Raw genomic sequence first — 13,939 nt, 5'->3', positions numbered from 1 at the left:
CTGTAAGTTTACTGAGTCTATGCGATGTAGCATGAAGTTTGTCACTAATGGGCAAAAAAAGGCAAGTTCTTGAATCTGTCTAGTATGGCATAGAAGGTTGGTCTACATTCAAACGATAGTTCCTTAAATACCTACTTTACTGGGGAAACTGCCAGTGGAGGTAGACTTTTTTCCCCCCAATACCTATTGTGCTTTTTCTTGGTTTTAGTCTTCAGATTCAACAGCAGAATGAAAGCCAAACTCTGATGCTTTGGGACTCTACCTGAATGCATGAATCTCATCTGGGTCCACTCATCCTGGTGACAATGAAATCCTATGCAGATTAGTTTCAAGAATGTCTAAATTCCTGCTTGATGAGCTATTGCTGCTATGTTTAAGCACTCTTCTTATTCTGTATGTAGCTTGTGTTCTTCTAAAGCTCTACATGAATGTAGAATGGCCATGACTCTCAAACTGTGGTAGAGTATACCAGTTTTGATACAGGTTGTCACTGACTGGAGAAGCTGAGGCAGGGTGAGGTTCAGGAACTACCATCTACAAAAATAAAAACCTAAAGGTTTAAAGTGATGGTGCAGATTTTATTACAGAGCAGACTCTGATATTTCCTAAGTCTAGTAGTATAAAAACCAATTTGACTTCTACCGGCATGATGGAGTCTTTTTTTTTTTTTTCTTTTACCTTTCTGGGGGTGGGAGGGAAATAAGCTTTAACAGCTGGCTAGTCTTCTTTCATGCTACAAACTGCATTTTCACTCTTGTTCCTTGGAGGGAGTGTTACTCTGAGACTGGTGGGGTGGATCAGGAAATCTGATCCAGCCAGAAGGTGAAAACTATAAGAAAAGGCTGGCATCTCCCTGGTAGAGGAGAATGAGACTAGTTTATGGAGAAATGTTTAGGTCAATTAAACTAGTCATGAAGCCCTGTCCTAATTAATCCAAGAACTTTGATTTGGAAAGATATGTGGAAGTTTAGACAGACCCAATTTAACTTCAGGCTAATAAGTGAGCAAGTACCTGACTTCCTAGTCCCTATATTTAAGGGACAGTTTTGAGATGAAAAACTTGAATAAAAATCTGAATCAGTGCTTCAGTAAAACATCTTTCCTGGCATGTTTCCATCAACTAATTTCATAAAGGCTGGAGATGGCATATAGTCTTCCTGGTTTGTAATTGTGCAGTATGTCTTTGCAGCTAATGCAAAGTCAGCCTCTATTCATTTAGAAAGCTTAATGAGGCATTACAATTGCTGACAAAACTAGAAAGGAGTTAGAGTGATTAGTGATCTTTCAGTATGGGATTTCCTAGGTGTATCTTAACTGCAGTAGTAGAAAAATATGAGCTATTCTAAGCTCCGGAACAGTTTGTTTAAACTTGGTGTCAGACCTATTGAGTTGTAATAGCATTCAGTCTCCTTAGATTGAACAAATCCTTGTTTATCTGTAGTGATAATCGCTGGGGAATAGTTCGAGTCATTCTTACAGACTCAGTGCCTGAGTAACCATTTGATATATGGTGATAAGAGGAAATAGTTATAAAAGAAATACATGTAGTAAAACTATGGTATTGAATGGTGAAACATTTTGCTCTTAAAAACTGTTGCTCCCTTATCTTTCTAGTCTTAACATCTTGCTAGTGACCTTGGTTCCAAAACAGAACTGGCTACCTCTTTCTCCCTTTACAGAACACCTTATTTGGTACAGGAACACAGTTCTTTAAGTGTATGTATGCCTTTGTCCTTCATATAATGAATTACTAAAGAATTTAAGTAAATGGGGGTAGCGATATACTTTCAGGAGTAAAAAATATATTAACAAAATGCCAGTGAGAGAATGATTTTGAATTGAAACACATTGTTTACTTGGCAGTACACAAAAGGTCACTTCAGAGTTCTTCGTCCTGCAGCAGAATAATATTGAAAATAAGGAACATACTAGATTCAGATCTATGTAGTGAAGATTATTTGAAAGAAATTATGCCTGTATTGTATATGACCATTATAAAGCTCTGTTTGTAAGCTCACTTCTTTGTTTCAATTTGTGTCTAAACAGGAAAAGAAAAAAAAGTACTTTGTCTTTTTAAACACATGATTATGGACTCTTTTATCACTACCTAAAATAAGGTTCATTTAGGGAAAGTGTCTAGCTTAGACATCCTATGTGGCTTACATATTTATATGAATAAATTCTACTAGATGGCTATTTTACCATTTCAGTCTGTGTACATACAAAATGCTTCCCGCCCCAAGTACCTTAAGAAAAACTTCCTTTTTTAAGTAGGGATGGTGTTTTGGATAGCTTTGGCTTGGAGGTGTACAAGTAGTGGGCCAGCATCTCAATATTGGTTCCTTCATCCTTTTGCAAAGATAATAAGAGATTAATATAGTGATCTTGCATCTTTTAATCACTGGGTAAACAATCATTTGGCCTGAACTCTAAATGAAATTAAAATACGCAGGATTCCTGGCCTTATTGCCCTTACTTTTTACTCCCAGTTACAAGTTATCTGCTACATGTCACGTGGCATTTTAATATTAAGGGATTCTGTCTATCTTTTACAGGTTCTAGGAAGCAAAACAGTGTTCAGTTTTTTGATAAAACATACAGGCTGCTTCTGTTTTGCCTTATCATTTTTTTTGGAACTTAGGAACTTTTAACCTGTTTATTATCATGACCCTTCTGAAAGCTTAAGCTATGCTAATAATTATCGGTCCTGTTGGAAAGCTCTTGGCTCCCTAAAAGTTAAAGATAGCATGGGCATTCTGCTAACTCTGTTTCTAAGCTCCTCTGCCCTTCCTGGTATGTATCAAAATCTTATGTAGTATCTATCCAGAATAATGGACTTTCAACCCCTCACATTCAGATGGGTTTGGTTTTTAACTTTTGTATTTCAAAAGTGTCCTGTAGACTGTGGTATTGAAGGTTACTCTGTAGTATAGCACTTGGGCTGCATTATCCATTTCCATTGTTCATATTATGTCAAAGCATCTTTGGTTATAATGACTGAATTTTAATTGACAGTGCTATCCCAGCAATGATGTAGCAAAATATCTGCCCCACCAAGATACATTCAGTCTTAACTTTAAATTACTACGCCTCAAACATGATTCTATACTCAGTCAATATTTATTCAGTATAGTATAACATTGAAATAGTTGTATTGCGCACAAAGATTACTTCTAGTTTCTTTTCTCTGGACAGCATCTGGCTGGTTGAAGTGCTAATGCTTCTATGGACATATGTACAGGCAAACTACCTTGCTTGAAACTTAAAGAATTGCTGTTCCCAACTGTGCTTTGCCTCAAGGTACCCAAAATCACTGCCTTCTAGTATTCTAGAGCAAGGGCTTTGAGTCAGATTGTCCATCGGGATGTCATTTGTTTTCACTGGACTATTGTTTTAAGCACAATTAGATGAGGCTTACTATAGCTCAAGTGGTTATGACGGCACTTGTGTCATATGTATAATGGCACAAGTGTCATAATGACTTCTGTCATTTTTACGTGTTTCAGAAGTTAGAGAATGTAAACTGCATTGCAGTATTTTCTTTTTTTATAGAAGATGATTTGTTTTTACTTGGTAGATTAGAAAAACAAGGTTGAAGACATCTTCAGGTATACCTATTTATGGTCTTGTTCCTGACTTTTCTTGAAGAATGCTAATCACATTTATATTACAAACTATTTATCTAGCAATCTTGCATTTTGCATTTTTAAGAGTATAACTTCTTGCTTTTAGCTTGTATACACAACTGGAACCACACTTAAAACTGCACTGAAGTTAATCACTATTAAAAAGGATTTGCTATGATCTGCAGCATGCCTTGACTTCGAACAACAAGACTTAACTTTTTAAGTCTCCTGCAAAAAAGTTACATCCTTAACTGTAAATAACAAAATACTAAAGTAAAATGGTGTACTAAGAGAATTATTAGTCTCTACAGCTCAGTAGTTAACTCTGCATTAAGATTGTGTATTCTCATTTTAAAAACAAAAATATCCTTCCATCCCTTGGGCTACAATCAAAATTCATCATATCTTTTAGCCAAAGATTTAGAATTTTTTAAGGAGCTAATACTACTTCCTCTGTCAGTATCCCCATTTCTTAACAATTCCAATAGCTAGAGTACCACAGTTGCCCTCAACTCCAAGCTTCAGATAGGGGTTTTCACACAGTATCAAAACCAGGAAGTTTTTCATTTTGACATAGAAAGATAGTCCTGTTATGAATCATCAAACATAAATTTACTAAAGAAAAGCAATGGCACTGCCCGGTTCTCTGAGCTACTTTAATTTTCTTCTGCTGCCTGCTCTGGCTGCCTACACTCTGTTCCCTCAGTATTTAAGTGGAGAGAGGATCAAAGTTGCGGTGGGACCCGGTTCACAAAAACACTTTGGCTTAAAGTTAAATATGTGCCCATGAGACTCAATGGTACTGCTGAATATTTTACTGAATATTTTGGGGCTGTCTTTCTCCAAAATGAGACAGTAATCATGACAACGTCATCAAAAGGTGCTCTAGCAAAGAGCGAGCTCAACAAAAAGATAAGGGGGAATAGTAGCACAGCTGGGGTTCATCAGAATCCTTTCTAGTGCTGTGTCAGATTCAAGGGAGGCTAGAGCACTAGAAAAGGCATGTCCCTGGCAAGATCAGATGAGACACAGTACCATAAGATATTTTTGAAATGGCAGTGGGCAGAAGGTCCTGTGCTTAGAAGACTGTTTTCTGTTATGCAGCTGGTTGCAATTTTCTTCCCCTTGTCTTACTCCATCAGTTTACCCAAAATATTCATATAATCCATTTCCCCACTTTGCTCCCTAACCTCAGGCTGACTTAAGAGTTAACAGAATACAGCTGCTTGTGAATAGTTTCAGTCCATCTGTTCAAGGATGGGTTTGCTCAAGTTCAGTTCCCTGTCCTATGTCGTCTCAGCAGCCGACTGTTCCTAACTCTGTGCATGAGTTGCTTCTCCCAAGCCCTATCACACGCTGTAGTTTCCTTTTTCTCAGGTGTTGCTGATCTCCTCTCACTCTGCTAAATGAATTAATTTCAGAACCTAAATTTTTCTATCCTTTGATAAAAGAAATGAAGAAAAGAAAAAAAAAAATCTCCAAGACCCAAACAAAAGAAAATAAAAATCTATTCTACCTCCCTTTCATCTCCTATCTAACTTTGTAGCAACCTCATGCTTGAAGATACAGCATCTGTTCTTACACAAGCTTTGGGTCTAACTTCAACCCTTTTTTCGTGGAAAACTTCCCAGAACCACAGAATGGCTGAGGTTGGAAGGGGCCTTGGGAGATCATAGAGTCCAACACCCCAGCTCAGAGCAGAGTCAGCTTGAGCAAGTTGCTCATGGCCATGTGCAGTTTGATGGAGACTCCACAGTCTTGTTGGAAAACCTGTTCCAGCGTTTGACCACCCTTGCTGTAATTAAAAAAAAAAGATATAAAAAAATATTTTTAAGTGGGATTTCCTGTATTTAAATTTTCACATTGTCTCTAATCCTGTCACTGGGCATCTGTGAGAAGAATCTGAGTGTCTTTAGTTTCCCCATCAGGTATTTCTACACATTAAGGTTCGCTCCCAACCACACTCCCAGGCCTTCTCTTCTTAACGTGAAATTTTTTTCCTGTTTTGTTCTGGAATCCTTGTGCCTTGTGTAAAATCAGAGGGGAGTTAAGTCTGAGCAGTCTGAGCTCCAAGACCCCTGAGAGGAGCTTTCGTAGTGTTCCTGTTCATAGTTACTCTTTTTCTGCTCTCTCCAACTAGTATTTATAGCTACAAAAAAGTGCAAAATATTTAGGACTAAAAGGCTGTTTTCCTCTAAGTGACTTGTGTGTGCTATAGCGGTTGATGATGTGATGGTTTAAGGAGAAAAAAAAAAAAAAAGCCAGTATTTTGAATGGTATCTTAGAAGAATGGTGACCAGAATGCAACCCATCCATCGCTAACCAGTACCTGTTATCTTAACATCTGTTTAGCTACATCCCAGTGGGTTCCTAAGATACAACTGCACTATTCTTCTTTTATTGTATTGTATATTTTTTTCACATTTCCAACTGTAAGGCTGCCTCTACCCTAACAATGTTTCCCTTCAGGGAGCAGCTGTCAGATATACTTCATGGCTTGAAACACTAGGCCAATGAAACAGCTGATTTGACCGTATAGATTCTAACAGCCAGTTAGAAAACTAGCTTTTTTAAAATTCAGATTAACTTCTCTTTCCAAACAAGCTGTCCTTGTTATTGCTATTAGGTTATGGAATTCTAAATTAAGTTCTTGGATAAATCAAAAGATGTAACTTGATGGATGCAGGACTTGAGATAATTTTTTTTTCTTCACAAAGCACCTAGATACGTGCTTTTAATGCCATCACTCTGCAAAAAAATGTATTGTAGAATTTGATGGTAAAAGGTGCATTTTGAACTTAATATGTAGCAGATATCATTTAACAGAGCAAAGAATGAATGGCTCTGAAGCTTATGTACATTCTCTTCTGATTTCTGTCCTTCCTCCTTCACCACCCAAAAATGTTTACAGACAGATGCACTCAAATTTCCACTATTTTTCTGTTGTCTTTCACATAATTGTATTACAAAAAATATATTTGCTAGGATGTTGCAGACTTCACTGGTCATCTGCAATGGGATCAGGAAGGAAATTTTCCTACTAGGAAAACTTTCACGGGTACCTCTTACACCTATGTTTTATAGACACTTTTCCATAGTAGTTTCTCTGCCCAGCAAGCATAGGAAAGGGGATTCAGAGGAACAGACAGAAATTACAGATTATCTGAGGTGGTTTTATCTGTGTTCTGGGTCACAAACTCAGTCCTGTAAGTTCCAGCCTCAGCCTGCAAGTTTGCATCAGCATCCAGCAAGGTGTGGAGGTTAACAGCCCTGCACCGGTACTGAAGCGGTAGCCAGCTGTTTGAACTCACCTCTGTCTCTGCAATTATTCATCTGCATGCCCTGATCAATATTTGATAGCGTAATTGTCTGAAGAGAGACCAACTGCTCAGTTTGAAAAGAAATAAATAAACATGAAATGTTTACTTACTTCTCAAGTGAGAAGTGTCCCAAGGTACCTTATTTAAAATGGATGCTGTTGGACATAATGCTGAAGGAAATGCAAAGATGCAGAGGAATTTTCCACTGTGAAATTTAAAAGTTTATATATCTGGCCTTCTGTCATCTTGATATAAATCAAGATCTGACATTTGCCTAAAATAAGCCTCTAGATGTAGCAACATCTGCATGTTTTTCCTTGTATCTTTTATCTACTCATGCCCTCTGCAACTTGACAAATTTTCATTTATTTTTATATTTCAGAAAGACTTAGCTTGAATAAGTGAACAAGTAGGTTCTGTTTTATCATGGATTTTCATCATGCACTGCAGATAGCTTGAGAAATAGAAAATAGGTTAAGAGTTAGAAATAGGAGTTGTTGGCAATAATGTAATCCCTGGAATGTATCTGAAAAAATCCGCTTAGTTTAGTTGAAGTCAACTATCCACTGAATTCAAAAGTAGCTGATTAATGTTAGGTTTATCTGACCTTGGTGGAACTCTGTTCACTTCGGTAGTCATAGGCTTCGTATCAGGAATTAATTAGTTGCATCATTTTGAAATGAAAAAAACAAGTACTTTCAAGCTCTAAAATCTCTCCAGACTCCAGGACTAATTCTTTTTTTCTTCCTTCTCATGTGGTTTACATGTACTGGTGTAAAAAGGGGCAAAGGACTGCTACCATTTCAAATTGGTACTTCTTACTCTTGCTCTTTACTTGTTCAACAGAAATTTAGTCGTGCGATTAGAATATTTGTAACTAAAATGCACTTTTTAATTGTCTTTAGTTTTTTTCAAACGATTGTCTTGGGAAAGATCCTGGAAGCTGCTGCATGAGCTGGGAAAGCAGTACTTCATCACCTTCAAAGCCAAGCCTTTTTCCGCAAAGGCACTTTATACCAGGTTTTTGGTTCCTCGAAGACGAAGACGGCGGCGAGGAGCGCGTCCGTGCTCCCCCCGCCGCCCCGGGCTGGGGACGCTGCGCGGGCGGGACGGGCGCAGGCCGTCACCCCTCAGCCGACGCCCGCTGCCCTGAGGCGGCGGCGGCGGCCCCTCCTGCCGCCGCCTGCCCTCCCGCGCGGCGGCTGGCACCTGCCGCGGCGACTCCTGCCGGCCCTTCCTCCCGCGGCGGACGGGGATAATGCCGGGGGTGAGCTGGCCGCGGGGCTCCTGGGCCGCGGGGCGGCGCTGGAGCCGCTACCTCCGGCGGGCTGGGTCGCCCGGCAACGCGGCGGACGCGGCGGGGCCCGCGGCCATGGCCTCTAAGGGGAGCAAGAAGAAGGAGCTCGGCAGCCGTAACAGCTCCGGGCTGCCGGGCGCCTCCGCCAAAGAGTAAGAGCCCCGGGAGGGAAGGAGAGAGGGCGCGGGAGAAGGGTTGCCTCCCGCCGGCCGGCCGGCCACGGGGTGCGAGGCGGGCGCGCCGGGAGACGCACCGGAGTGCCCGGCCGGGGCTGCTGCGGCCGCACCCGGGGAAGGGTCTCGGCCGCCCCCGCGGCCGTCTGGAAACTTCGCCCGGGGCTTCCCGGCCGCCCGCCCTTCCTTCCTCGGGCCCGGGCGGCCGTTAAGGCCCGCGGCCGGCGGGGCTGGGCGGCCCGCTGCGGCACGGTGCCGCCGCCTGCCGTCCCCGCTTCTGTATCGCGGCCTTGTCGCCACTGACGCAGGCTGGACGTACGTGGAAGAGGTCCTTGCCTATAGTCCTGCACTATATATAGTGCATATATATTTGCACTATATATAGTGCAAATAACTTATGCTAAGAAAGTTTACTTGCTCAAGTGGATACTTAATTAAAAGTGGCTTCCAGAGACAAGGCGGGGTTTGGTTGTTGTTTTGTTTTGTTTGTTTAAACTGGAGGCCCAGCTTGGTGTGAAAGTTGTACTTTCTTCCTCCTATGGCATTTCTTACGTACCTGTCTGGTAGCGTGACCCTGCCAAAGCGATGTTGTGTGTATCTTGTACCGTAGCTGGTGTAGCAGACAGGCTGCCTGGGACCTCGAGGAGAGCAGTAGGAACGGGAAGATCACGGCACGTGTGGTACGCGGGGGGGTGGCTTTGCGATGTGGCTGTTTCTGTATGCGAGGGGCAGCGTGTTGGCCACAGCTCACAGTACGAAGCATTCAACTTACGGTCAGGAGCAGACCGAAGCTAAGTGTTCACTGAAATGTTGTTTGGGTTTAAAAGAACCTCAAAGCTGTGAATCAGGACAATAATTTTGGGAATACACACCCTCCATTTTCATCAGGTAGAGGAACTAAGCTAGCTGAAGATTTCGGGGCAAAACGGTTAATGGCTCTTACAGCACATCAATTTCATTTGCAGAAGGGAAACACAACTCCCAATGCCTTGAATGTTTGCTTTATGTTAGAACAAATCTGAGGAAATTAAGTATAAAAAAAAGAAATAATTCTTCGTGTTAATCTCTTAAATATTTCTGTGTAAGTAACATCTCTTGAGATACTTTAAAATGATTCACTATTTGCTAGGTATTTAGTGTGAATTCATATATTTCTGTGAAAATGTATATTTCTTCCTGCAAAGACAACTAAATAAATAGAAAACATTTACTTTCTTTCACTGTTGCTATTTTGACCTGCAAGTTCTATTTCTATGTTTTGAGCAGCTTTCTCATCCTAAAGTATGTAAGCCTGCATGCATGGCACTGACAGGATTCAGATGAAAAAGGTATCTGATGCATGTGCTCATGCCCTTTTCTTCTTTTTCCTACCGTAAATAAAGGTTTCAGTTGTATCACTTCTCTCTCTCTTGAAATCAGTCTTCAAATGCCTCTTTGTTCTTATTTCATATCCAGTTACCCAGCCTTTGCTACAGGGTATTTTCTTGTTTCGTATCTTTATACTTCTGTTTCGTATTTTGCATCCTGATTCCCCTTTTCTGTTGTTGCAGTCAGCCGGTGTCTCTAATTCCTCCCTTCTCAGGGCATCAATTTGCTTAGTAACTCTCTTTTTGTTTTGGCCACAGCCATGCAGCCCTTCATATTTACTGCTTCAAGCAGTTTATCAAATTTTTTCTGACGATATCTAAGCTGTCAGGGACACTTTTATTTTTTAGCACTGTTAGAGGAAAAGAAGTATTTCTTACTTTCCAGTGTATGTGAAACTGAATGGGCTGTCATCCAAAAGATTTTGTCCAGTATTTCAGGTTTTGTCCCCTAATAGGCGTTCTTACAGTGTGAGAATTTTTTAGCTGTTCCATTAAATTAAGATACATCTTTTTTTGGAGAGTCTAAAAATAATGGTACTTTTTATATAGTAAAATTGTTAATTCTGTCTTATACATAATAACTTGTAAAATAATCATTCTTATGAAATTAGTTATTTGTATCAGACCATCTAGACCGGTATTTGTCTTTTTCTTTAGTACATTGTTACTTTAGGCTTTATTAAATGAGACCACGATGCATGTCTTGCCAAGTTCAGCAACTGAACTGATAAACCTTCTTGTTTAAGCTGTCAGGAAGGATTTTACTTTAGCATCTGTTGAGCTGTAGATAATGAATTTAAATCAAGGAAAGCTAGCGACAGCTTATTCTAAACTTTTGCGTTACAAATTTTTGTCTTGAAACAAAAATTTTACAGAAAAAGTAGCCCCACTTTCTCGTGAAACAGTAGAGAATGGTGCTATAAAATATTTGAAAATCTGAATTCGGCACTTGCTACACTTTCAGTCATATTGTTTTGCTCTGTACGTTGGAAGTTCTTTCTGAGTTGATTAAAGGCTCTGTTCTACTACAGTGTTTAGTCTCAGTAAGATCTTCATCCTGCTGAAAACCCACACACATCTTAGTACTCTCTAGTCAAAGATCTGGGTGAAAATCTGGTTTTGCTGAAATCAGTGAAAATTGTTGATAGTTGGGAACTGAACACAGTGGGGCTAAAAGTTTACCCTTGAGAACACTTTTGACACCTTGAATATCCTTTCTTCTTGCTTGCCCTTGTTTCCCAGATGGACTGGAATTTATAGCCCAAACCCAGTATCAAAAAGATATTTTAGCATTCTTAGTCCCTCTGAAAGGACTGAAACATTGAAACATATTTCTTTTCTTTAGTCATGCTATATGCCAGTGGTCTCCAAACTTTTTTGATCATGCAACCCTATCAGTAAAAAATTTTTGAGCACCCCTCCCCAATATATGTGTATTGATTTATTTATAAATTATATACGTGCACTACTGAAGTTCTAATATTTTTCTTCCTTGTGTGCACACCCCACTCTGGAGACCACTGCTATAAGCTACAGAATCTCTATGGAGAGAACAAGCAGCTAGGCAGTTTCAAGTTTTGAACTACAGTCTGCTGAAGTCTACAGGGAGCTTTTTATTTGGATCGGGCTTATGGTCAAAACTAAGAACTACGGATTTATGTGATTTATGCAAAATGGAGGCTATGTTTCATTTTTCAATTTTCAACATTGCTTCTAGAGTGCTTTCCCCTTTGTCATAGGATTTGTGATGTCAGAATGATGGGAATGTAATTGATGGCAGACAGATCGACATGTTATTTCTTTATTTAGAAATGGAAAGATGCTGTATAGTAAGGAACAGCTATATTACAGTAAAGATATTCTGTGTTTGCAGGTCCATGAGAAGAAGATGCAAATCTCATTCATTTACTAGAAAGTACAATTCTAGCCCCAAAGGCAGAGAATGTTCAATTTTCTGATTTAAGGCTAGCTCGGTATCATTGTTGTCAAGAAAAATCTGAAGAGTACCTAGTTGATTCTGCAGGAGTCTACTCTGGGACAAAATGATTAATACTGCTGCTCTTAGTATTTGTAATTGTTGAGAAAAATTGCTGAATGTGGTGATGAAACAACTGTACTGTGTAACCGTATGACTTAGCCCTCATTTTGGCCAGCAATCCCTGTGTTGGAGAGATTGCTCTCTCTTTCCTCAGATAATGATTTTCTCCTAATAGTGGGCAAGTGTTAGTAATGATCGTAAATGGTTTATCAAAGGCAGTTTATCAAGTCTCTTTTTAGTGGGATGTGGATGGAGATTAGAAGTAAATCTTACACGCACACATTCTAAGATTGGAGCTGTGTTCATTGGAGATATAACAATTACTTATTAGATATTTCCTATTTACACTCATTCTGTTACCCAGCTTGTTCAGTGCATTTGTGAGACAGAGACAACTTGTAGTGTACAAATTTTGTGTAAGTCTATGACAACTTAAGTAGTGTCATTATCCCTGTATCAGAAAGAGGAATGGATGTTTGCAGGCTGCCTGAGAAAATGTTGTCCCATCAGTTTAGTATTCTGTGGTAATTGCAAGGTAGGTTTTCCCTGAGGATCTCTGTTTTATTTTTGAGCACAACTTGCAGTTGCAGGGATAAAAATGTCCAAAATATTTTGTATTTTGTCTAATAATGTCTTCCTGATAGTAAATGCTACTTGTTTTTATGTCTGCAATGATTGAAATACTGAATAGAAATATCAGTAGTATAAAAAAGAAAAAAGTCTAATAGTTTTTAGAAATATTAAAAAAAAAAAAATCCTGAGAGCTGTCAATGCTTACTACAAAGAATTATGGTGTTATAATTTCAAATCTTGTGGATAACATTAGTGCAGAAGCCCTCTGAGAGTAATGTGTACAAAGAGCTGGAAAATATATTTTGATGACCTTAAAATTACTTTGCTTGATTTCTAGCGAGGTCAGGCTTCTTTTTCCCCCATAAATGCTTACAATAGTCAGCACAGTACATCTGTACTGTGGAAAATCAACGGGGTTATCAGTGGATATATTGCGGTGCTGGAGTGGGACCTCAGAAGCATACGGAGAAGGCAGGAAAATTCCTTTGGACTCGCTAAGCCAGACGTCGCATGGGTCTCTGCAGGATGCTCCAGTGGGTCTCTCTTCATTACTGCTTTCTAATTAGGTAGCAATTCCCTTCAGGAGCTAGGCAGTTGCTAGAGATGACAGGCTGAAGAGCTCAAAAGAACTGCTCTCCTTAGAGCTTTCCTTAATTGCACCATTAGAAGCTACTGAGAATCTGATCACTCCCAGGTTTCAACAGCTACAGTGAATAGGAATTGATGTCTTTGTCGGCACTGAAAGAGATTCTGGCTAGTATAAGAATGGATAATGAATTAAAATGCTTTTTAAATGAATTTGATGAAACTCTATGCCATCAAGCCCAATCTTCTGAATTAAACTTGAGTCATCAGCATCTGCCTGCGCAAAGAAAAATCTGAATTAGGGTTTGGGTTATTAGGGACAAAAGTGAGGAGTTAATGGTCAATGCCAAGAGAGGCAAGTGATTTAGGGATAATTGTGGCACAGACAGAGGTCACGGATGTATAGGGGAAGGTCAGAGTGGTGTTGGAGTTCTTATTAGGGAGAGCAGTAACTAAGAACAATATTTACTGCTGATGGATCCTTAAGGACCTGCAGAGACAGGCTGAAGCCTGGACTGGCTGGAAGAAATGATGTAAGTTTAGCTGTGCTCCGGATTGATTACAATGAGTAGCAGGTTGCTGCACTGCTGTTGTACAGTGTGTTGCTGCACCAAAGCCTAGGATTACCTAATGTTTGTTATTAAGATTAAAGGCTGGGACAGTAAGACCAGAAAAAATAGCTGCATTGCTAATTCATATTTGAATTCCCATATGCTTAGGATAAGGAGTAAGCCAAGGCTTATGATTGAGGTTTTATCCACTGCCAGGATGTGTTCCTCAGGTAAGTATTCTTAAGGTTTAGGCTACAGCAGTGGCTTAGAGAAGATAGACTGAACAGATTAATTTTTTGATGTTTTGGGTGGGGCTTGCTAGATTGACTGAAGTTTGGGAATGGCGAGAACTAATGTCTTGTGGATAATGGCATGGTGTTTGAACTTGGAGCTGCTTTTAGTCTTGTGC

The 13,939-nt window shown here is 39.9% G+C and overlaps 1 protein-coding gene across 1 annotated transcript in view; it reads left to right on the top strand.

Annotated features, from left to right (window-relative positions):
• The first annotated feature begins 8,204 nt into the window (after positions 1-8,204).
• ADGB (androglobin) overlaps positions 8,205-13,939 on the top strand; it is a 134,128-nt gene continuing 128,393 nt past the window's right edge. The window contains exon 1 of the mRNA XM_076335522.1: positions 8,205-8,395. Within this exon, the coding sequence (XP_076191637.1) occupies positions 8,205-8,395 (191 nt within the window). The remainder of the gene's footprint in view (positions 8,396-13,939) is intronic.

Source organism: Aptenodytes patagonicus, chromosome 3, assembly GCF_965638725.1.
Source record: "Aptenodytes patagonicus chromosome 3, bAptPat1.pri.cur, whole genome shotgun sequence".
Taxonomy (NCBI): Eukaryota; Metazoa; Chordata; class Aves; order Sphenisciformes; family Spheniscidae; genus Aptenodytes; species Aptenodytes patagonicus.
This window is presented reverse-complemented; position numbering and strand designations above follow the sequence as displayed.